Genomic DNA, 25,584 nt, shown 5'->3' with positions numbered 1-25,584 from the left:
GACATCGACAGCTGCTCAGTTCATTTCACAAACATGAAAAGGGGATTTTCAACTGAATTTAATATTATTTCAAACACTAATTTCCAAAGGAAATCACCAATGCTAATCTCAGTAACCACTGTAGAGTTTTGGCCCTGGATTTCAACTAGGGAGCAGTGAAACCAAACAACCTACATAGAATCTGTATTGCCTCACTTTAAAGGTTTATTTCCTACAATTAAACTAGATGGATAGGGAGGATATAAAATAAAAAGAGAATGGCTATTGCCTTCTCTTTCTGTAAATTATATGATCATATCTAAAGTCTCTTCTTTCTACAAATGTTCAGTGTAAGTAGATGTCCATAGCTGAGCTGAACACCTGCAGATACAGGACTTTAGAAAGAAACTGCAGCATTTACTGTAGAGAAGAAAAAGTAAAATTTAAAAAACCTCACAGAACAGTAGCTGGCTGAAGTCAGAAGAAATGGCCTCCTTTATTAGTTTACTACTGATCAGTACACAACAGCTTATGGCTATGCTTAAAGCATCACTGTGCAATTTCCATTATAATCAGAAAAATTCTCAAATACTGAACTGAGGGTTAAAATGTTCAAATTTTACATCACTGCAAATCCACTAAAATCATATTATCAACATGCTCTAAATGGACTGTCTGGCAGGTAAAGTGAAAGTGAACTGCTAGGTTAAAAGGAATTTTTTATTTTGAGCCAAATCAAAATCAATTAAAAAGAAGTAGTAGTGGTAGTTTGGGTTGCCAAGCAAAACTTAACATTTATAAGATAAACTGAGCATTATTTATCAAGTATCATTCTAGACTCAAAGTTTTTGCTTGCTTTAGAAATTTGGCAAATCTACCACTAAAAAGAAAAGAAGATCTACTCTTACACATTATAGCATTCTGGGCTTTTAAAAAAATAAGTAGATCAGAAAGGGGTTATGTTTTGTTTTGTTGTTTTTCTAATTAACTTTTAATTTTAGAATAATTTTAGATTTATGAAAACATGGCAAAGAGAGTACAGAGTTCCTTCACCAAGTATCCCCCAATATCAACTTCGAATATAACTAAAGTACATCTGTCAAAGCCAAGAAATTAACACTGGTCCATCGCTATTAACTGAACTACAGACTTTCTTTGGCTTTCCCCAGTTTTTCCAATAATGTCCTTCTTCTATTCGAGGATCCAATTCAGAATGTCACACGGCATTTAGGGCTTCTGTTTTTAAACTCTCATCTAAAATACCTGCCTGCTTTTGGCACCTCATTTACTAACTTCAGATGGAAAAGTCTTCACGTGATTCCTACGGTTTCTTAGTGACCTGAGATGGGCTTTTAACAGCCAGCCCTGTGCCAAACACAAGACTGTGCCTCCATAAAGTATACAACAACAGAGGTATATAACTGAACACAGCAAAATAAGCCTGGGCCAGTAAAAATGACTGCAGTGAAAGAAACATTTAAAAATATGTTTTACACCCAAGCATAATTAGTTCCCGATGACAGAGATGTCGTTGTAAGTGTTTTTAGTGTCATAACAAGTGGCCCAACTCCCTTGGGCACACAAAAACAAGTCTCTAACACTATATAAACAGATACTCCTATGTAATTAAAATGATTACAACTACTGAAGATGCATGGGTGAAAGTTTTATAGAAGAACCAGCAATTATTGTGGTCATTTTGGATTTAAGTTTAGAACATGATTTTTCCTTAAAACATAACCATAAGTGTTCTCTGGATTTTTCTACAGCTCTGACAATCACAGTTCCAAGTGGCCAATACCACAGTCCAGTGGGATCAGACATAAATGATCACAAACTATAGTGACAGACATTTCCACTCAGCAGCTCTACAATTAGGGCTTAGGAGCTCCATCTGCTTAGAGTGGCATTCTCACAAGCAAGACCCCTTGCCACTAGAGACATACTTTCCCACTGCAACTCACACAGAATCAATGTATTTCTATACAGATATATATTCTAACACACCATATCTCCATTAATCATATCCACTACCTTCAGTCCTTTCTCTTTGTATTTCTAACATTATCTGGGGGAACTATATCAAGGGTTTGACTGCTATTAGCTGGTAATTTGCTCCTCCATCCTAAGTGTTGTAAGAATTGGGCACAAGATACACTGCTTAGTATATTCAATGGCAGGTTCTCCACTGAGTATCGTGCTAAGGGGCCCATAAGGGGGATGATTTCTCTATTGTTCTTTCCTGAGAGTAAAACTCAATTTCATTCATGCTCCACAGACTGATAAGTTGGGAATTTCTGAGGGTTGGAGCAGAAAGATAAAGCAGCTTTGTGTCAGGTGTAAGGTAATTATTTGCTAGGGTTTCTGTACTATTTGTTTTTACTCCCTGTGTTTTCATTAACAGTTAATGAGTTTTCCCCATTTAATTCTGAAACAATAGCTTGGCCACTAGAAGTTGGCTTTTTCTGCCGCAGATTCAACCAGCTGTTGCTGGTCCATAAACTTTATGGAGAAGTGAATTAAACTGCTAAAAACTTTCATTTCCTAATTTAATTCCAAATAAAACGGGGGCAAGGGTGGGTGGGGAGGGAGGAATGAGCCATGCTGATGTTCCCCTTGTAACTATTTTGACTCACAGCAAACTCGTCTGGTCCTGAACTTGCAGGTACTATTTAGGGACAACAGGCCATTTTACCAATGAAACCAGAAAGAAATGAAAAAAGACAGAAAGCAGTTCAAGCATCACAAACAAAATATGAAAATAACAAATGATGGATAAAACATATAAATATGTTTGCTTATTCAATATGTAAACGTTCAATGTTTTCTACACGTTAGTAAATTCATCATTTTATTTCTCTTCTAATTAATTGTGAGCTATATTACAAAGGCTTTATTCACATCTGCAACCTGCAGTTTATGCGGCTGTGGTTCAAAACTTTCCAAAGTTTGCTATTACTTCACCAAGTATCTTTTGATAAGATAAGAAAATTGAAATGAATATATTGTTTGCAATTTGTTGGTTTTTTGTTTTTATTGTTGTTGCTGTTGGACGGTAACACAAGACGTCTGACTACTTAATATAGAAGCAACACAGCTCTCTTTAAACTAATAAATCCTCACTACAATACTATAAATAAAGGTCCCTGATCCAAATCCAGTTAGTTTTCATGCTTGGTAGCATTAATATTGCCATATTTTCATGGACCAATTTAATAGTAATGCAGTTCCCAATGCTGAACTATGTGGTAAGATTAGCAAAACTGCAGCTTATTATTCCTTATTATAATCATTCACCTAAGTTGTAACATTCAACTAAAGAAATATCTTGGGTACAGATATGCCCATATATGTGAAATGTTACCACTTGTAAATATATTATATAGCACATTTGCAACACCAGAGCTGAAGTTCTGTCAACACTCCCATTATAAATTACACACCTTTTTACTCACACTCATGCATTTGAAAATGTATGGTGTTTCCCACAGACCATCTTGAAGGCTTCACTAGTTTCTAAATATCCATTTGGATTTGCGTGGTTAGTTCTTGTGATTAATCCACATGTAGTGAAGGTCTCAAATTTTTCTCTGTTCTGTACAGTCTGACTTTCTGCCCATCTCTTTTTTTCTCCTACATTTATCCATAACTCAATGTATAAATATTCCTTTTCTCCCAAGGCCCTGGCAGTGAGCCTAATAGTACTGAATGTCATTAAGTCTACAGGATAAATGACAGGCCAGGTAAAGAAAGTTTCTATTTATCATTCTTTTAAAAAGTTGCTCCAACTAGATCTTGACTGTACACAAAGCAAAAACAGCCTAAGTTTTTTTTAACTTAGGACACTGTTTACTAATTATGTAATTATGCTAAGAATAACAGACTTCTTAAGAACCTTTAGGGACACTACTTTCTGAGAGTAGGACAGCCGAAATGATCAGAAATGAAATCAAATTAATTAGATGCTCTTAGAACATTCACCGCAAAAACAACTGTGAATCCAACAACCAAAAGTGCAGTACAGCTTAATAATACTCCACAAATGAACTACGTCTCTCACTGGTGGACCGAACAGGAAAATGCCAGTGGAGCCAATTGAAAAGTTCTTTTCTCTCCCTACCCGCTTCAAGAAAATGGTCCTTTGTGATGCAGTTTTTCATTCTGACCAGTAGGGTGAGCTGCAGTGTGTAGCATCATCCTAATTCTTAAATATATATATATAACCACTAGTGAACCCTTCCGCTCTTTCCTCTCCCCCAAGAAAATGCTGAGATTTTTAACCCTTCTTAGGTTTCACATAAACGCATAACTCCTGGACATTAACAAACTGGAGGGCTGGCAGCAACAAATATAAACCAGATAATTGTATATGTGACAACGCACACTTCATAAAGCAAATTACAGCCTGTCAGCAATCATTTCAGCTTTACACTAACACATTCCATCTACAACTGTTATTGGTCAACTGGTACTAAAATGGAACCTGCTGAGTTAGAGTATTTTCAATAATAATGAGATTTTGACAGAATTCAAAACTTGTAAACCTAAATATTTGATAGTATGTGAATAAATATATTGTAAAATGAATCATATCCATATAGCATCATAGGACAACCAAGCAATCATAACTTGGAATTATTAGTTCATAGTTCTGTTTTCCTTGGACCACTGCATTCCCAGTCCTTAATTCTTTTTATGAATCTATGCAACTGATTTTCAGCATGTCTTGACTTATAAGAGAAAGTCACCTATAATAATAATAGAAAAATAATAACTTACTGAACTCTTACTGGGGACAGGCTCTGGGTCAAGGCTCTTCATGTACTATCTCATTTAATCCTTCAAATAATCCTGTGATATATTGTTATTCTAAAACTGCACATGAAGAAATTTAGACACAGAGATTAAATAACTTAACCAAAGTCACTTAAGTGACTCTTAAGTATCACATCCAGGCTTTGAACCCACCTTGTCTGATTACTAAGCCCTTGTTCTAATCCACTGAGCTGTACAGTCTCCAAGTCTGCATGCTTTATAAATTACAAACATTACTCAAAGGCAAAGCATACTGAGTGACAGCAGTGACTTGAATTTATAGCATGATCTTACAGATTAGTATTGTTTTTTAATTTCAGCAAAAAAAATTATAATCGAAAGCATAAATTATTATCATTAGTAGTAGTAACATGAGGTATGGGGACTGTAACTGATAGATAAACCCCAATGTGGCCAATGATTTGATCAAGAAGGAGCTGGTCCAATTCAGCATTTCCTTTTTAAAATATTTTAATTTTATTCATCAGAACACTAAGTCCTTAAAGAAAAGCAATAAAATCTTAGACATGTGAGATGTGGCTTCCTGAGGCTCACAGATCCAAAGCTCATTTATTCAATATAAAAGTCCCCAGAGAAATCTCTAATTTTTACCCTGTGTTTTTAAGGAATTCAGATAACACAAATTCAAATATTTTACAGTAGTTCTGTTGTAGTGATTTTTTTTAATAACACTTTTTGGTAAGAATTTCAGGCTTATAAAATTTAATATAACTATTTTGGGCTTAGAACAATATATTAAAAATTTCCCAGCACCTTCTGTTTGATTCTATTGGATCCTGGGTATTTTGACCCTGCTTCCTAGAAAATGAATCAAACTGTTCCATACCCAAATATAGCTTTCACTTGGCTTGGTTAAAGAATGTATTTTTTTCCCCGTTATCATCATGTTTTAAGTCTTATAATAGGAAAATGCTTTAAAAGATATATAATGCCACATAAAAGTAGCTATTTTATTCCTATTGGCTCATGTTGGTCTCTCCTCCCAGCTTTCCCTTTCCTTTTCCCCAACAAACTGTAGTGACTCTAGCACCCACTTCTAATCCCAATGCATTTAGGATTAGTGGACCAACATAACCATTAAGAAACTTTCAAGAGAAACTATAAGGCCAGCTGGATTCCAATATTCTGCTAAAGAAGAATGGGACTGAAGAAAAGAGTCCTGTTCTTCCACACAATCTACAGGCTACAGGCCGATACAAGAAATGTTTTACAAATGTTCAAGGAGTAAAAATAAAACAATGCATAATAAAGAATAGATTATGGGTTAGATTGGCAGGCCTGAAAACGTGAACCAGCTTTTAATTATCATGTTCAACAAAAGATGAGTTTTCACCGTAAGAAAAATACACCTTCAGTGCTACTAATGCTCTGGGTTTTCCCATGCCACATTCAACTCCAAACAGGGACTCCTGTCAGTGCATGCAGGGGTAACAACAACCACCAAACCTCTCACTGTCTGTGATTCAGTTCAGTGTTTGGTCCCTTTTGGGGCAAAAGTTTCACATGGAAGAATATGTTATTATTTTAAAACTTATTTTTTTCTTTTTTATTGAGGTATCACTAACACAATGAAATGCACAAATTTCAAAGAGTTAAGGGGCATTGCTATGAAGTTTAGATAAATAACCTTTTAGAGATGAATGGTGTTCAAGAAGTTTTTCTGGCTGGCTTGTGTGTGTTAGATACACTTCAAACTGACAAAGAGGACAGACAGGTTCACACGATTGGTTCTTTCACTATTTGCCTCACAAGGGTCAACAGTAACAGGAAGCTTTATTTTACTCATCATATAAATTCCTTTACCTATAACTAAGCAGTCCATTTCCTGTATTAGCAATACTTCAGCCATTCTGGTGAATAGTAACTATGAAACAAGTTTCTGGGAGAAGTATGTGTTGATGGGAAGCATAATGAAAAAAAATTAATGCTTTTTAATGGAGTTGGGCCCATCTGTCACATTATTTAGCCTCCAAATATCAAGCAAATTCATTGGGTTTCAAGTCCAAGGACTTAACTACTTAATAAAAAAAAAAAAAAAAAAGAGCTTTAAGCAGAAGAACCAAAAAAAGTTTGTATTCAAATTAACCACACCTTTCTCTCAATATTTTGGATCCAGAACATGAAAAATCATTAGAAGCAGAATTCCTGAGGTAGATTAACTCTTATGCCAAAATTCTGTGTGTAGAAAATGTACTCCTCGTCTGATTTTCTGTTAGTCCAGGGATAATAATATCTAAGAAAAATAGTTTACAAATTTTTTCTCAACAAAAATCCCCAAGCTAATCAGATAAATGTAAGCAGTTACTCATTTATCGATTACTTGATATTCCTTGCCATCTAAATAAAGAAAAGAATCAGAAGTTCTATGTATTTTTTTTTTCCCCACACTCTGATTTTTCGTGTGTGGTAAAACACACACAGCATTAACATATACCACTGTAATAATTTTAAAGTGTACAATTCAGTGGCATTAAGTACATTCACAATGTTGTGCAGCCATCACCATTATTGAGTTCCAGAACTTTCATCACCCCAAACAGACACCTCATACCTATTAAGCAGTCATTTCCCATTCTCCCCTCCCTCTTAACCCTGGCAACCACTAATCTGCTTTCTGTCTCTATGGATTTGCCTATTCTAGATACTTCAAATAAATGGAATCATATAATATATGGCCTTTTGTGTCTGGCTTCCTTCACTTATCATGTTTTCAAGGTTCATCCATATTATAGTATGTGTCAGTACTTCATTCCTTTTTATAGTTGAATAATCTTCTACTGGGTGGGTATATCACATTGTGTTTATCTATTCATCTGCTGATGGACAATTGGGTTGTTTCTACTTTTTGGCTATTGTGAATAGAGCTGCTATAAAATGTTGGTATACAAGTATCTGTTCAAGTCCTTGCTTTCAACTCTTTTGAGTATGTAACTAGGGGTGGAATTGCTGGGTCATACGGTAATTCTGTTTAGCTTACTGAGAAACTGTCAAACCACAGTGGCTGCATCATTTGACATTCCTACTAGCAATGTATAAAGTTCCATTTTCTCCACATACTTGCCAACACTTGTTATTTTCTTTTTTATGGACATGCTAGTGGGTGTGAAGTGGTATCTCAATGTGGTTTTGATTTGCATTTCCCTAATAAGCAATGGCATTGAGCATCTTTTCATGTGCTGCTGGCCATTTGTATTTCTTCTTTTGAGAAATGTCTGTTCAAGTCTTTTGCTCATTTTTAAATTGGTTGTCACATATAAAAAGACTGAGATAGGGTAAAAAAGGTATTCACTATCAGTTACCATGTGTATTATATGATACTGCTTTATTATTTATTTCATAATTCGCTTTTAAGTGATAAGTCAACACACCTATATATTGCTAGTTCTCAAACACTAAACAACAGAGAACGCTACTATGTTATACTATCATCAGGGTCTCACCCAAAAATTCATATGTAAAAATAAATAAATATTAAGAGAATAAATAAGTAAATAAAACAATTAATGAGAGGGGGAGGAAAACTTGAATAGATAAGATACTACCAAATCACAATTCTACTGAAAAAGAGTGCACTACCCTGTTATATCAAGAGTTCGGTAAGCTTCTTTATTAAATTAAAAAAGTTAAGCATGCTCAGAATAAAAAGTTCAAGCCTTACAAGGCGCACATAATAAAAAGCACATCTCCTTCCTCCCTGCATACATGGTCCTTCTCAGCACAGACAACCATTGTGAAGTTTCTTGGATGTTCTATGAATTTTCTATCTAAAGTATCTTTCTGTATGGGGTGTATTTTTTTTTTAATTGGTAGCATTTTTTTTGTATCCATATTTTTCTCCTAAGCATTTAACTCAGAAATAAGTAATCTCATTTTTACTAACTAATCTTTCTAAATGAAAAAATAATACATGCACATGGTGAAAATTTAAATGTACCAAAGGATATACATAACAAAATTCTCTCTTCCACTCATTCATATATCCCCCTCCCCAGAGGCTACCACTGTTAATAGATTCTTGTGTATCCTTGCAAAAATATTCTATAAACAAATAAAAATATGCACATGTACACACACACACACACACACAGAAACAAACTGTATACTGTTCGCTCAAACTGTCTTTTTCATTTAACAATATGCCTTGGAGATCATTCCACGCTACACATATATATGTATTATTTTCTTTTAAACCACCACATAGCATTCCATTACATTGGTGTAGAATAATTTAGTCCTTATTGCTGGACATTTAGGTTGCTTAGTGTTTTTGCTATTTTAAACAATGCTATAATGAACATCTTTGTACATAAAATGTGTAGGGAATAAAGAAGGCAGCACCATCTGATTCTAATGATTTCTTCTTTTACCTGTATGAAAGTCAATTTTTTTCTTATGTCTAAGAAATATTATCTATTCTACAACCGGAAATATAGAAAGGACACAAAAATCTTACCAAATTTTAACTTTAAAAGGGAAAAAATGAGTCTTTTTAGTGAAGAAACAGTAGTTGCAAAAAATTAGTGCATTCAGAAGAGAACAGGATACAAGGAAAAGATTAGTCCAAAGGACTATGGACCACAGCTACCAAGGCCTCCACCAGACTGAGTCCAGTACAGCTAGATGGTGCCCGGCCACCACCACTGACTGCTCTGACCAGGATCACAACAGAGGGTTCTGGACAGAGCTGGAGAAGGATGTAGAGCATAATTCTAACTCACAAAAAAAAAAAGACCAGATTTACTGGCCTAAAGGAGACTGGAGAAACCTCAAGAGTATGGCCCCCAGACACCCTTTTAGCTCAGTGGTGAAGTTACCTCCGAGGTTCACTGTTCAGCCTCTGAGTGGACAGCCCCGTAAAACCAAATGAGACTAATGAGGTACAGGAGTCCAGTGACAAGGGCCAGAAGGCAGAAGGGGACAAGGAAGCCGGTGATAGGGAACACAAGGTTGAGTAAGGATATTGTCGATGTGTTGTGAGATTGTTAACCATTGTCATAGGGCAACATTTGTAGTAACTGTTAAATGAGAAACTAGTTTGTTCTGTAAGCCTTCATCTTAAGTGAGAATAACAGCACAATTGGTGGAAGAGCGTAGGGAATGTCACTAAACTGTGTATGTAGAAATTTTTGAAACAGTGTATCTTTGGCTATGTGTATTTTCACCAAAAAAAAAAAAAAAAAGGTTGAGAATTTAGAGGGTTAATATGTTGTGTGGTTGTTAACCAATGTCATAAAACAACATGTATACTACTGTTTCATAAGAAACTATTTGTTCTGTAAGCCTTCACCTGAAGTACAATAAAATATTAAAAAAAAAATTAGTGCATTCATTTAAAAATATATCACTCTAAAAAATTAAAACACAGACAACAGTACATGTATAGGAAGTAAAATATTTGAAAAGGTATCAAAGTCAGTAATTAACTTCAAAAACAATGTGTATGTTTATCCACTTTCCACAGATTAATTTGTATAAAATGTAGCAAATAAAAGGGAAAGAGGGAAAATGTCTAAAGGAAGTCAAGCCACAAAAGCAACTGTCAAGATTGTTGATGCTAAAAGGTTGGGTCAAAGCCAAAGGCAGGAGTATTCATCCTGTGTATATTTCCCTCATATTAAATCCCCAAAAGACATGGAAAACATTCTAGAAGATTTCTTTTTAAAAAGTAGCATAGGTTAGGATATTCCAGGTTCATAACCAACACTTATGTTTGTAAAATATTAGCATTCCAAGAATAGTGATAGAAAGATACTTAACAATAAATTACAAATACTGTAAATTCAGACTTTTTCTTACATTTGCAAACACATCATAAATTTAGGCTGTGTTTCTTTGTATAAATCCTGCTTATGACTGTGTTAAAACCTTTTGGCATGAATACAAAGGGTATTCTCATAAATAAAACGTAGTAAAATCACCGTACACTCCATTAACTCAAAAACACTTCTCTTCAACTTCAAAGGAAAATCCCCCCTCTCTCTATTTAAGTGAAAAGATGGTGTTTCTTTGCTGCTTTAATAGTTTGCTTCTTGTAGCTGTCATAACTACATGCTCCAAGTATGTGATAGTAAGGGACGAGAAGTTAAGTGACATCCGTGCTTCGATTCAACATGTCTCAGACATTATAGAGAAACAAGCTCATAAATCTAACCTCTGAAGGGCCTACCAATAAAAAGAAGGCAAACCTTACAAACATACACATGGTCGGTTGCATGGCCTACACCAGGGTTCAGCTGGAATGGATGAATTTTATGGAAAGATACGTGTTATATATATAGTCAGAGCCCTATACATGCATTTATTTGGATAGCCCTACTCTGAAACATAAAAGTAATACTTGCTGCCACTTAGTAAGTACCTTCCATGTGGCAAGCACTCTTCATGCATTCATCATCTCATTATAACTCCATTACAAGTCATGATAACAATGAAGTAGAGATTATTAGTGAAATTTTGTAAAGGAAGAAACTGAAGTTCTGAGAGGTTGTATCACTTGCCCTAGCTTCCAAAGCTTGTGAACAGAGGAGCTGGTATTCAAATTCAGGTCTGATTTAAAAGCTCATGCTCTTTCCATCACAAAACACTAACTTCCTAATATACAAATGGAAATTTTTAAAAAATCAGCTCAGTATTCTAGGTATTTTGTGACCAAGATACTTAAAGTATCTTATGCATTAATATACTAGGTGTCATGATAGAAATAAAAAAATAATGCCATGTTTTTTATTAACCCCAACCTGGATTTCTTTTTCCTTTAACTTTATATCATGAAAAATTTTAAACGTACACGAAAGTAGGCAGAAGAGTGTAATGAATCCCTATGTACAACATCATCTAGCTTAAACAATTGTCAATTTATGGTCCATCTTGTTTCATCTGCACCCTACCTCTTCTCCTCCTGCCATATTATTTTGAATAATATGTCAGACATCATATCACTTCATATGTAAATATCACAGCATGTCTCTCTCTAAAATAACGACTATTTAAAAAAAAACATAAGTACATTACCATTATCACACCTGAAAAAGTAACAGTAGTTTCTTAATAACTTAAAATATCCAATCAGTTCAAATTTCTAATTCTCTCATACATGTCATTTTTATAGTTTGTTTGTTTGACTTAGGATACAAATAAGGTCCACAAATCAGTTGATATGTGTCTTAAATCTCTTTTAATCTGTAGTTAACCTGATTTTATAATAACATTTCTTTATTCACTTTGCACTATTGATTTTGCCAAGCTATATTTTTAGGCATAAATTTGCTTTGACAAGAAATATAAGCTTGCCATTTCAAAATTAAAATTTTAAGACTCACACAGTAGGAAAATTTCATACTGAAATATTGGATAATTTTCTCAGAAAGCCTCTATATCACTCATGCAGATATTCAAAGTTGGCAAGAAATTTCACTAGCCTACATACAACATTGCCACAAATGTAATGTGAGTGACCACTGAACAAAAAATGTGATTATACATATATATGTATATATATGTATATATATACATATATATACACACATATACATATACATACACATATATACATAGTACATACATATAGAATTCCAATGGTCTTCCTTAAATTTTTGCTTAAATATTATGCCATTTGTTTTTATTCTGGGTCCATGGTAGGTAATTCTATCTAATATTCATGAAGATGTTTTTATAGCAATAAATTCTGAATTATAAATATTATACATTAAAATCAAAGTTTTGATTGATGTAACTGTAACTAACAATTATTAGCTCGTTTAATAAACGGGAACCTAAAACAAAATGAAGGAAATCAGTGATACTGTCATCAGATCCAAAAGGCAAAATTGATATTGTTGTTTAGACAGCTAATCAATATTATCTTTCAGATATCTGATTAATTACTGAAATGGTAAAAATTCTATGGCAAAGATTCCAATGGCTTTTCTTTGTAACTTTAAGTAAAAAAATTAAGCAGGAAAAAAAGTTTTTTTAAGTAAGGAAGACTTGAATTTTCAAAGGAATCTTAAGTCTTATTGTAAAATAAAAACAAAAACAGAAAGGCTTCCCCATGTTCTCCAATCATATTTGAAGTAACTAAAAGAGCTCTTTCATTTATGTCCTCTCTATACTAAAGTAATAAAATCCTGGGATCATGTTTTCTTTTCCTATGTTTAATTTTTTTTTTTTTAATGAAACTCATTCAGGAAGTAGACAACAGACCAATAAGAAAACTTGTGTGGAAATGTGAGGGAAAGACTTACCATTAACACTATCATAAATATAAATGACATTTTCTTATCGTTTACTATGTTGAGGCACTGTACTGGGCACTTACACAAATTACTAGTAACCTTCCTAACAACCCTGAGACAGTGAAATACTGTGATGAAGTTTTGTGGCCTCTGGAACTGCTAATACGTACAGGGTCTCTTTTTGGGGTGATGAAAGTGTTCTGAAATTAGATCGTGGTGATGGTTGTACAACTCCATGGGTATATTTAAAGCCACTGACTTGTACATTTTAAAAGGGTGAATTTTATGGAATGTGAGTTATATCTCAATAAAACTTGTTGTTTTTTTTTTAAGGGAGAGGGTAGGCTCTGGAGTCAGACCGACCAAGTTAGAATCCTTGAGTTACATCACCTTGACCAAGTTTCTTAACTTCTTTGTGCCTCAGTACCTGCATCTGTCAAATGGATATATTAACAGTACCTATCTCATAGAGTTCTTCTGAGGATTAAGTAAGATAATGTATGCAAAGTACTTAACACAGCATCTGGCACATCTGAGGTTCAGAGACATTAATTAACTTGCTTAAGTCACAGAACCATTAAATGGTAAAGGTGGGATTTGAACCCAGGTCTGTCAGGCTTCAAAGTCTGTATTCTCTCTACCATACATGTTTCCTTTCCAGAACAGGGATGAGACTCTCCCTAATACTATTCAATGGTCAGTCCTCCACCACATTAAACCTGGGATTAGATGGAAAGATGGATAAGAGGACCTTTGCTTGACATTCCTTCTTTAAGTCTGGGTGGTTCATCTCTTAAGTGTCTTTCTTTAAGTGATACCCCTTCAGAGCACTGTACCAACTCATCACCGACTTTTACCATAATCAGATGTTTAAATATGCGCTATTAAAGGGATTTTTGAAAGCAAGGCATCTTTTATAATTAAGGACTATTTTCCTTCCTGTCACCAGACTGTGGTTTAGTTCAAATATCCTGAAGAACACACGTATCTAATCAGGCAAGAGCAAAGAGTTAATAAAATTCATGCCATCATCTTCCTGCACAGAGGGTCCTGCCATGGATAAAAATGCTAAGAAAGATCACAGCCATCATTTCTGTCCTCTCTCACTCCCACCCCTATGCTACCTAGTCTTCCAATGTTTTTAAAATTCTTCTGCCAGCTCTTCTTTCCTACATATTCCTATTCTTTTCACAGTCCTAAATTGTCCTGTAGTTCCTTATATAGACATGTTACTGCTCCTACCCACCGCCCCACCAATTTTTGAAGCACACAATCCACAAAAATCTGATCGAAAGGGCAAGGTAAAAGATACTCCCCTGGCCCAAAAAGAAAAACAAAGGAGAAGCAAGGCTGGGGACAAGATACAATGAATATAGATTTTTCTGCTTGCTCTTTCTTTGCATTTACTTCCAAATGAGGAAAGATTTTGCTAAATATATTCAATCATTGTCGAGAAGTAAATACAGTTTTCTGTTCTAAGTAAACTATTTTCAGTTGTGCCCTTGGCAGCTCTACTTCTGCCCTCTCTCTAAGAGAGAAAGTATGTGTAGAAGTTTCCCTGTGCTGGAAAAAGGCTACAATGCCACTATTATAAGAATCTGGTAAGACATGTCCTTTGTCTTTTTTAGCTCTATATAGTCTCGTGTTAAATTCCAAAATTATTTTCTCTTCTCAACACATTACTATACCACATCTCTGACACTAATTTTTTACTTTTCCTTTAGGTAATTAATTCTACCCTCACAGTTCCATTCATTTCTGCCAGATCGCATTCATGTTCTGCCCCTTGTGGATTTTAGTTAACATCTGTTAAACCTTGAACTATAGGGCCATTCCCTGAATAGCATATTTCACATTTTGCAAAGCAAATTGGTACATATAATTCTCTACCATTCAATCTATGTTTTCAGCTATACATGCTTTAGAATAGTGAGATATACAGTAACACCACATCACATTACTATAAGTATTATAAATGCTGTGACTTTAGCTTACAAGAGTCAAAAAGCTTTAAAATTGTAAGATTTTCCTTTCTTAAGGTTAGCTTTTAAAAGAAAGTCTTATATAGACCTGAAATATATAAAACAAAGTATGAGCTAGGAAAACAAAAATTTTAATAGAACTAGTATCATCATTCACATTTTAAACTTTCCCCCACCAGCTACTCCACGGGAAAAAAGATCGGGTGATCTGCTCCCATAAAGATTTCAGCCTAGGAAACCCAATGGGGCAGTTTTACTCTGTCATATAAGGTTGCTATGAGTCGGAATTGACTCAATGGCACACAACAGCAAAAACTGGACACTGACACTGGGTACATTAACAGCATTAAGAGAAGAAAAAGTCATAGAGCAAAGCAGTTTGTAAGCTATTTGCAAGTTTGATATAAAAATCCTCCATTTATAATAAAGACAATTAATATTCAGGTTGATGTTCCGATCATTCTCAACCAGGGTGCTAAAAAGAAGGAACACATGTACTTTAAAGACACTCCTTCAAACTGTTTGAATTCAGAAAAAAAATTCCGATTTTGAACCTTTTAAAAATGTATTTTAATCTCCTGCCCCCCCCCCTTTTTTTTTTAATTTTGCACACAGCTGTCTGTTGTACTTTTTAGAATCATGCCAGATGCTGGGTTCATCAAGCAAAAGCAGGAAAACAATGGTTTGAAAGCAATTAGAAGCACTGAGGCAGCAGTGAGGCTCATATTAAAATGTGATAACACTGTTCTAGTGGGAATTTCAACGCTGCTCCACTTCTGACATTTCTCTGCTGCCAGACAGGCAGGCTGTGTGGAAGAGCACTATGATCGAGGAGGTAACATACTGGAATTTACTTCTGGAGCAAATGAAGGATTAGCTGAGTTGGAACCCTCCCAAAGTTTTTATTATGGACTCAGCCACCATTTTATTTGAATGCTAATGGATCCTGTTTGCATATAACAAAGTTCAAGGAATAAAAGTATATTATAGTTTTGGTTCAATAAAATAATCTAGCAACAATCCACTCAGAAGGCAGAAGAATCAGAGCCTCTCATTGCTAAAAAGCAGGGCAGGGGGCCCAGCAGGGTGAAGGTTAATTAAACACCCCACTAACTTTCCTCAGAACTGCTAATATCACTCTGTGGAGAAGCTTATTTAGAAAAGACAGAAGTAAACAACTATTTTTTAGTATAAAACCATAAATGATCCAAGAGAACTCACCTTGGGGCTGAATATCCCAGTGGTACCTGGAATACAAGAGAAAAATGAAGATAAGTCAAACTTGTACTTAATTATTTCTCAATCTTGGATGATATAAAGTAGCTCTAGCATCCAATCCAAAAAGCTCGCTAAATTGTCAACAACTGGACAAAATGACTACTTGCTGAGAAAAATTAAAGGGTTGTGCCTGAGTTTTGAAAGATTCTCAAAGGCTCTAAGCTGCATTTAACTCACTGTAATACCTTAAGTAATTTTGTCTTTAGAGCTGGAAAGGCCCTCAGAGGTCACTGAGGGCCTCAAAACCCGGTGGCTCAGATTTTCTCATCAGGAGCTCTATGGGCTTTGGGCAGGACAATTTGTTGTGACTAAACTGTCCTGTGTACTACAGGACAACTAGCATCACTGGTCCTGGGCATCAAATACCAGTGGTACCCCAGTTGTTGTGACAACCAAAACTCCCACAACACATTCCCAAATGCCTCCTAAGCCCAAATTCTTAGTTTTACAGGTGAAGCATGAACAATTTACTCAAGGTCATCTAACATTTTGGTGCCTGAGCCAAGATTGGAGCTCTTGAAGTCCACTGTGCTATTCTATCTCCTCTTTTATTTTGGGAAATGATTGGCAAAACCAGCACCCTTGAAGTTTTAAACTAATGAAATGGCAGTGGGAGAAAGGATCATTTGTAAGTCATTTATTTGGAAACGAAATTGCATTTTTTCCCACAGAAACAATGTTCTGTATAATGATTACCACAAAAGTCTATTGTACTTCGGATCCCATTTCCTCCTGCCTTCTCAGGAACCTTATACTATTCTACATTGATTTTATCTCTTGTATATTCAACCTCTTCCTCTCAACTGGGCCCTTTCCATCAGCATTTATGTCCATATAAAAATAAAGCAAGCCCTCCCTCACCCCCCTCACATCCCTTCACCTGCTGTCTTCTTTCCCTTCCTTCACAGTGAAATTTTCAAGAGTTGTTTATACCTACTCTCTTTATTTCCTTACCTCCTACTCACTCTTAACATACTCCAATCTGGTTCACAGTCATTGCACCTTAATTCTTGCTATGGACATAGTGACTTCTAGGCCACTAAATAGAATGGATATTGTTCCATCCTCATCTTGACTGCTCAGCAGCATAAATGTGCATATGAGTACTTTTTCCTGAGAAGAGAGCCCAGAGTTTTTAGAAAATTCTTAAAAGGCTCTATAACCTAAAAAAGATTATGAAAAACAATACATATGTGATAATGATATGTCTTCCAGTACGTAACTGAAATAAAGTTTGGCTACTTTGAGGAAGAACATCATCCCAGTGGATATCTAGGTTATCTCTTTACTCTGTAAAATAGTACTTCAGAAACAGAGAGGAAGGAGGCCAATGGGAAGTACGTTGCCATAATCCAGGGCTAAATTTGGAGAGAATATTAGAATGAGGAAGAAAAGTAGAAGAGAAACCTCATGATTGACTATTCCTATTCCTTTCCTTTCTCAGAACAGTTCTAGGTTGGAAATCAAAGGAAAATGTATCATACATGGGTTAGGGGGCAGGGAAAGTCTACGACAGCAGTGACATCTGCAGTGGAAAAAGAGGAAGCGGGGGTGGGGGGCAGAGAGGAAAGAAAAGTAGTAGGGGATCCAAAGCTGCAACAGCTGAGGAGGTGTCCAAGTCAGTGTAAATTGGGACTGGCATGTTGTAACTTAACTAAGTCGTATATAGAAGTATGATGAGTCAGTCTCCACCCAGCGGACACAGTGCAGCTTCCCACTGTACCTGGTCACTGTGAAGAGTTTTCCACAAAACTCCTTTCCCCTAAACCACACAGCAAATCATCAAAGAGTGGGCAATTACAAACCTAAAGGCTATTTTCCATCTTTTCTTGAGGCATTGTCCTAGTCCCCAATTCCAATCATTACTCAACCTCTAATTCAATATAAATAAAAATAGGGCATGAGAGTGCACACACACACACACACACACACACACACACACTCCTCTTTCCAAAATGTTAATGATAGCAACAGCAGGAACTTTGCTAACCAATGTTGTTCTCGTTTATTGGCCCAGAAAAAGAACCTAAACAAGTAGCAGTTAAAAGGCCAAACCCAGGCAAATTGTTGCAGCAGTAAAATGTGTCATTGAAGATCTCAGCCTCCTCTTTTGTGTTTCCCTCTCCCACAACCCCCACTTCAATTCATGCATATTTTTAGTTCCCTTCTCTACCTACTATAAAGTGACCCTGGTTTCCTAGTTTCTCTTTTTAGTTAAGAAGAAAGATGATCTTATGAGTTCTATGTATTAAGAGTATTGCTTCTCTCAAAAGTATGTATATTTTAAGAAGACTGATTATAGAGAAAGAATAGTATCAAGTAAATAGCAGGTCTATCTAGTTAATGTTAAATAGTGGAATCTGCTTTGTTCTTGATAATACTGTAATTAAATATCTGTCAATAAAAATCAGATGTAGGATTTGACATGGAGTGACAAAGCAGACTGTTAGTCCCCTTCTTTTTCAGAAGGTATAAATCTATCCTGCTACCCCACCTTCCCTGCCTCTCTTCTTAGTCTAAGTATTAATTACATAATAACCCCAAAGAAAGTCTATTTAAAACAAACAAAAAACCAAACACTTCTATACCACAGCTCAAGAGGACACTTCTAAAAGGAAAGGCCAAAAGGTGAGCAATCTCATCCCTCACTAGAGGATACATGGATTATTTTCCGCTGGACACATTTAAGGTCTTGATCTTGTCTTGTTAAACATATCCCCATGGACGGCCTTCATCTTGTCCTCTGGGAAGACGACTCCACACTAGAGAATTCTACACTTCACAGAAGGCATTTAGTCAAATCCTGCCAACATCTTCCAATTTTACCCTTTACTCTGAAAACAATTCTGCCTTAGCCAGACAGTCCAACGAAGTTTATAAGTTGAATTTTAAATCCAAATACAGAGACCACAATAGACATGTATCAAAGAAAAAGCATACACACACACACTCACACAGAATTGTGTTTACGCTAAAAGCCTCTGAGATTTTATATCGGGCCTGTGCAGACAGATAACAAACACTTCTTTAATCTCCTCTTTGAAGCTTCAGCTTCAGTATGAAAGTGAAGCTATCACTCCTCTGCAATATCCACATTCAACATCATCAGGTCCATGCAAATGATATTTGTAACTGAAAAAAGATGAATACAGAATGAGCAAAGAAAAAATGCTGCAGCCATATTGATGATTACTGTTTTCACATTCAGTCAAAATAAACCCATCTTCACTTGTTCCTCCAAAAATGAAAATGGAAGAACAAAATTTCACAACATTTAGCCTACGCCACAGAATATGTAGTCTTGAGATTTTAGGATTACATTACATGTAAGAAAAAGTTTGGTATTCATGTTTTTAAATTAAAGAAGTTTTAACTGAATTTTAGTTTAGGGAAATGTACAACAAATAAATTTTATTAAGGGAATCTTGATGAGCAGCTGTAGTAGTAGTAAAAATAGTAATAATGATAACAATGTTAAAATGTATTGAACATGTTGTCAGGCACTGTTCTAAGCAGTTCACTTATATTAACCCATATTCCACAGCATGGACTACCAAAAGAACAAACAAATCCGTTTTGAAAGAAGTACAACCAGAATGCTCCTTAGAAGCAAGGATGGCAAGACTATGTCTCACATACTTTGGACATGTTATCAAGAAGGATCAGTCCCTGGAGAAGGACATCATGCTTGGTAAAGTAGAGGGTCAGCAAATAAGAGGAAGACCCTCAATGAGATGGACTGATACAGTGGCTGCAACAATGGCTTCAAACGTAACAACGATTGTGAGGATGCTGCAGGACCAGGCAGTGTTTCATTACGTTGTACACGGGGTCGCTATGAGTCGGAACTGACTTGATGGCACCTAACAACAACAACAACACTCCACGTTCCAACCATATTATTATTCCCATTTTAAAAATGAAGAAACTGAGGCATCAAGAGATGACATGGTCACACAGATAAATTTCCAACTCCATAACTAATTTAAGAACAGGCCCTATAAAAATAAATTAAGGAGCAAAGCATTGAAAATAATCTAACTTTAAAACACTCAGCAAAATTGATCATCTTTCCCTAAAGACATTTTACCTTTCTAAAAGGATTCAGTCATTTGGTCAACAAATGTTTATTGAATACCTTCTACATGACAAGTTCTTTGGTCAGGTGAGTGGATGAAATGGTGACCAAAATAGATTGGTCCATCTACAGATACATTTCAGTAACTTTCAAGCTCCAAACACACTGTCTTAGCTTGCCACCCAAGATTCACTGAAATACTTTACTAGATTTCTGCTGAAAATGAGGCTATTGGCTCTAAGTCATTATATTTGGGGGGGATCAAATTTTTGACCATGGAGTTAACCAATGAACATGGTTACTGAGATTAAAGTACTCAGAACTTTACCCCCTCAGCCAGCTAATTAGATAAGACAAACAACTGCAACTATCCTCGTATTACTGGAAATACCTAGGAAGGAAAAAAAAAAATCTATTTCCTAATTACAATAAAACAATGAACATATATTCAGCACTTAATAAATGCTAGGCATATGGTGGAGTTCTTGGATGGTGCAAATGGTTAAGCACTCGACTACTAACCAAAAGGTTGGCAGTTCAAACTCACCTAGAGACAACTGGGAAATAAGTCCTAGTAATCTGCTTCTGAAAGGTCACAGATTTGAAAACCCTATGGAATGTAGTTCTATTATGCATACGTGGGGTCGCCATGAGTCGGAATCAACTCAATGGCAACTAACAACAGGCATATGATATATGTATATACATTTTACATGTATTATTTCATTTAATCTTCATAATAACTGTTATTATCTCCATTTTACAGAGGAGGAAACAGATTCAGGAAAGTCAAACAACTTGACCAAGATAACATAGCTATTAAGTAACAGAACCAAGATTTGTATTCAGGTCTTCTTGGTTCCAGAGGGAGCCTTTAACTTCCATATTAACTGCTTTCTTATTGGCTAAAATTTAGAAAACAAATCTAGTGCTTAAGAGAAGATATAACTGTTTTGTTAGACGGCCTATGGATATTAGGAAGTAGTTAGATCAGAGGTCTTTAACATGGAGTTCACAGTTAGACTTTAGGGGATTCATGAACTCCATAAAACTGTGGGTGAAAAGTAATACATGTTTTGTTTTTCTTGGAGAAGAGGTTATATAGACTTCATTAGATTTCCAAAAGTGTCGATAACCCCCCTTCTCCCCCCTAAAAATGATGACTTACTAAGTTAGATGAATAAGGTTGTACGGGCATTATAAAAGTAGCTATCCAGAAAGGTCAACATATGTAAAAGTAAAGAACCCAGAACACCTAGATGAATTATTTTTGCAAGACAACTTAAGTATTAAAAGTGTTATTTTACCTGTGACTTACAGAAATTTAAACACAGCATAAATCCCTTGCCTTGGTATATCTACTGAACAAAATCAAATCTCTTCTTGATGACTTAAGACAACAAACAAAAACCATTGAAGTCAAGTCAATTCTAACACATAGCAACCCTACAGGACAGAGCAGAACTGCCCCATAAGGTTTCCAAGGAGCAGCTGGTAGATCTGAACCGCTGAACTTTTGGTTAGCAGCTGAGCTCTTAACCACTGCATTATCAGGGCTCCTTGATGACTTAAGGATACCCAAATTTGAACTTCAATTTTTGTACCAAAACAGAGATGGCTTCAGATGCAGAGGCTTTGTGCAACAACACTCAATTTCCAAGACTCTTCAATCTCTTTCTTGACCATCTCTGCTCTCTGGTGATGACTGTCTCCAAACAGTCTGCAAAGACTAACATCTAAGTTTTATTCTGGCATTACAAATGAAATCTTAGGATTCAAAATGGGCATCTGGGTGAACAGGGCTTCAATAGCAAGTTGATAAAACTAGGAAAACCCCTTGCAATTGACCTTGAGTAGTGAGTTACACAATAGAGACTGATTTATGCTCAAGGAAATTGCTTTGCTAAGCAATGTTAATAGTCTGTACACTGTATATATTTCTTATAACCTCTTTTCTCACTTGTAAAGATTCATAATGATTTTGAATTCTGGCTCTTTCTACTACCAGTGTTCTTCCTACTACCCTGCAGAAAGAACGGGCAAGTGGTAAAGGATAATGTGGCCAGTGACACCCAAGAACAGAAATGGGAAAAGAGCACCATCTGGTGGAGGAATCAGAGGCCTGGGACCCAGGGGTCCGGGTACCAGCCTTAGAAACAGTCAAGCAGGAAAGGGAAGGTACCACAAATGGGAAGGTTCCAGTCCCTTCAATCCCATCGAAAGTATAAGACCTACTGTCTGCCTACAAAAAGCTTATAATCTAGTCTAAAATATCAGATATGTGTATACGAAGAGATGAAAATCTACAACAGTAAATAAATATTATGGTAACTACAGACAATAAGCATGTAACTCAAGTAAAAGAATGACCTTGGTTCTTTTTTGGGATGTAATATTTCTGTGGTCTTAAGAGTCTATATTTATAAATATTAGAAACTGCCCTGGTAGAAAATCCATTATCCTCCTACTTACAAAATATAATGGTCACAATTAAACTTTTATTAAAGGACAGACAAACAACATTATCTGATATTGACGGTATAACACACGACCAAAACAAATTTTTATAAGTCCATTCCCAGACAATAAAAAATAAAATAAAACCCTATTCACACTAAAGTCTTCTATTACGCTTTTATTACATAGAATTGCTGCTACAATCTATCCAACATCCACTCGGTACTAACAGTAAAAAACCTGGGAGGCTCTTCTTGATTAGTCAGTGATCATGCTCTTTCATTGCAACACTGGCTCTGGAAACCTACATTCTAATATTTTCTCCCCTACTTTCTAGCGTTAGGACTGTTTCCTCATCTGCAAAGCTAAAGTCAAGTAAATGCTTGACTACAGCGCTTGCAATTAAAACATTCTAAAGCATGATATATTATTATTCTATTCTTGTCTCTCAGGATTGGGACTTCCCGTTGTCCCACAAGTCCCAACCTCTCCTACTCCTGTGTTCCCTGTTTTAATGGATGACATCACCATCCACCCAAGTGAAACCTGGGAATCATTCCTTTACCTCTTCATCATTACTACGTATACTCCACCAGTCATCACGACACTACTCCCTTAAAACTCTTCTAATCTATCTCCTCTCCATCTCTACAGGCACTGGATTCACTCAGGCCCTCCAAATGCCTCACCCAGATCAAAGTAACCACATCCTAAGTGGTCTTCTTGCCATCATCTTGCTGCTCTCTGTTCTCTGCAATAATGATAGAGAAGACAGTGCAGTGACAGTAAAGAGCAAAGGCTTTGCAGACAGGTCTGGGTTGGAGAACTAGCCCCTCCATCTTCTAGTCGTGAGCCTTTAAACAAGTTACTTAACTGAAGCTTCAGTTTCCCCATCTTTATAACAAAAATAATAACCATATCTGCCTAGTATGGTTCTTGGGATGATTAAGATAATACACATAAAGAACTAAGCACTAAGCCTGGCACCTGGTAAGCATCCAATAAATGTCAGAGGTTTGTCATTAGCATCATCAATACTTCAATGACCTAAAATGCAAACCCAGCCTTATCATTCCCCTGCTTAAAATCCTCCAACAGCTCACCCCAGTTCTCAGGTCCTTCCCAGTGTATTAATCATCTCCCGCTCACACTCCTGTTCTCACATGCTGCTATTCTCCCAGCCAGCAACCCCTTCCTTTTGTGCCCCCTTTTTCTCCTAGCAAACCCTTGATGGTCCTTCAAGGTTCAGCTCAGTCTCCTGTGCTAAGTGCTTCCACAGCACCTGTGTACACCTCTCAGTAGCACCTATAATACTACATGATAATCTTGTCTATGTCACTAAACCCTCAAGGGGCAATAACACATAGCCTGTGCTCAGTAAAGGCTTGCTTAATGAGTGAATGAAGGTAAGAAACAGCAGGTCTATCTGAGTTCAGTATGAGTGGAGTATGGAGTGATTTCAGGGAGGGGTAGAAGTCAAGGGTATAGGAGCAGGGAGAGGGCAAGGCACACAAAGCTTTGACTGCAGTACTAAGGAGTGTGGATTTTATTCCAAATAAGATGAAGACGCCTTCATTTTCCTCTAAATTATTTGCATAAAGGCAAGAGGGGGCAAAAAAAAAAAATCAAAGGAAGAGAAGAAGGGGACGAACAGAAAGATAAAAATATGAAAGCCTTGTCAAATTAAAACCTTCATTCAAACAAAGAATTTTTTTCCCTCAAGCATGGCTTCAAAGACTAACCACAAGATGACCAGCAAAAATATACTTCAAAAGACACGACCGAATACACATCACAGTGGCAAGAATCCAATATATAAATACAATCAATTTGTTTCCTCATTAAAAGCTTTCATGAAGAAAATGATTTAATACAAATGCTAAAGCTACTGACACAGATTAATTGAAAAATAACAACAGAATCCTAATTAAAGACATAATATTATTTCACTCATTCACACTGCAGCAAAATAATCTAGAAAACAGGCTTCTACTGGTAACCTACTCCAAGAGTGACAAGGAATTACAGAAATTTTCATAAAACTCCTGTCATTATGTGTACACTTTCTTCCAGTTAAGAACTGAGATGTACACAGAATCTTAGAAATCATTTCTAAATTATTTCACAGTTTTCCCAAATTCCTATCAACCTGCCTGTTCCAGAATATTACTTTTGCCCCCAACTTGACTTTTTCTTAATTGTGTAAGATTCTATACTGATCATTCTTGCCCATTTATTTCTTTGTACAGTGCCTACGCAGTCACAGCTAAGCATAAAGTACCCAATTATCTCAATCATAAAGAATGAAACTGACTTTGATCTAAAGGCTAATGACCAGAAGACCTTGTCAATACAAATCAGGGATCCCCAGCAGTTCAGCAACAGTCAGTCAATGCCAAGTCTTTCCTGGCCCATCATGGGGCCAGAACTTTCAGTTTGTACCACTTCTAGGGATTCTCCAGCATTAGAAATGTTGTCTCAATAGATAAGTGGTAACTTTGGTGAAGGGTGAGACAGTACACAATACTGGGGAAGCCAGCAAAACTTCTACAAGGAAAGGTCATGGAAGCTCCATAGACACATCCAAACTCCCTGAGGGACTGAATTGCTGGGCAGAGGGCTGAGGGGACCATGGTCTCAGGAAACATCTAGCTCAACTGGCAGAACACAGTTTATAAAGACAATGCTCTACATCCTACCTTGGTGAGTAGTGTCTGGGGTCTTAAAAGCCTGTGAGCGG

General features: G+C 36.1%; 1 protein-coding gene across 2 annotated transcripts in view; it reads right to left on the bottom strand.

Annotated features, from left to right (window-relative positions):
• SKAP1 (src kinase associated phosphoprotein 1) overlaps nucleotides 1–25,584 on the bottom strand; it is a 287,114-nt gene that overhangs the window by 208,184 nt on the left and 53,346 nt on the right. For both annotated transcript variants that reach the window (XM_023732793.1, XM_023732794.1), the window contains exon 3: nucleotides 16,253–16,278. In XM_023732793.1, coding sequence (XP_023588561.1) covers nucleotides 16,253–16,278 — 26 coding nt within the window. The remainder of the gene's footprint in view (nucleotides 1–16,252; nucleotides 16,279–25,584) is intronic.

The sequence above is a fragment of the Trichechus manatus genome, unplaced genomic scaffold (assembly GCF_000243295.1).
Source record: "Trichechus manatus latirostris isolate Lorelei unplaced genomic scaffold, TriManLat1.0 scaffold00054, whole genome shotgun sequence".
In the NCBI taxonomy this organism is placed as follows: Eukaryota; Metazoa; Chordata; class Mammalia; order Sirenia; family Trichechidae; genus Trichechus; species Trichechus manatus.
Note: the sequence above shows the minus strand (reverse complement) of the source record. Positions and strands in the feature narration are given on the sequence as shown.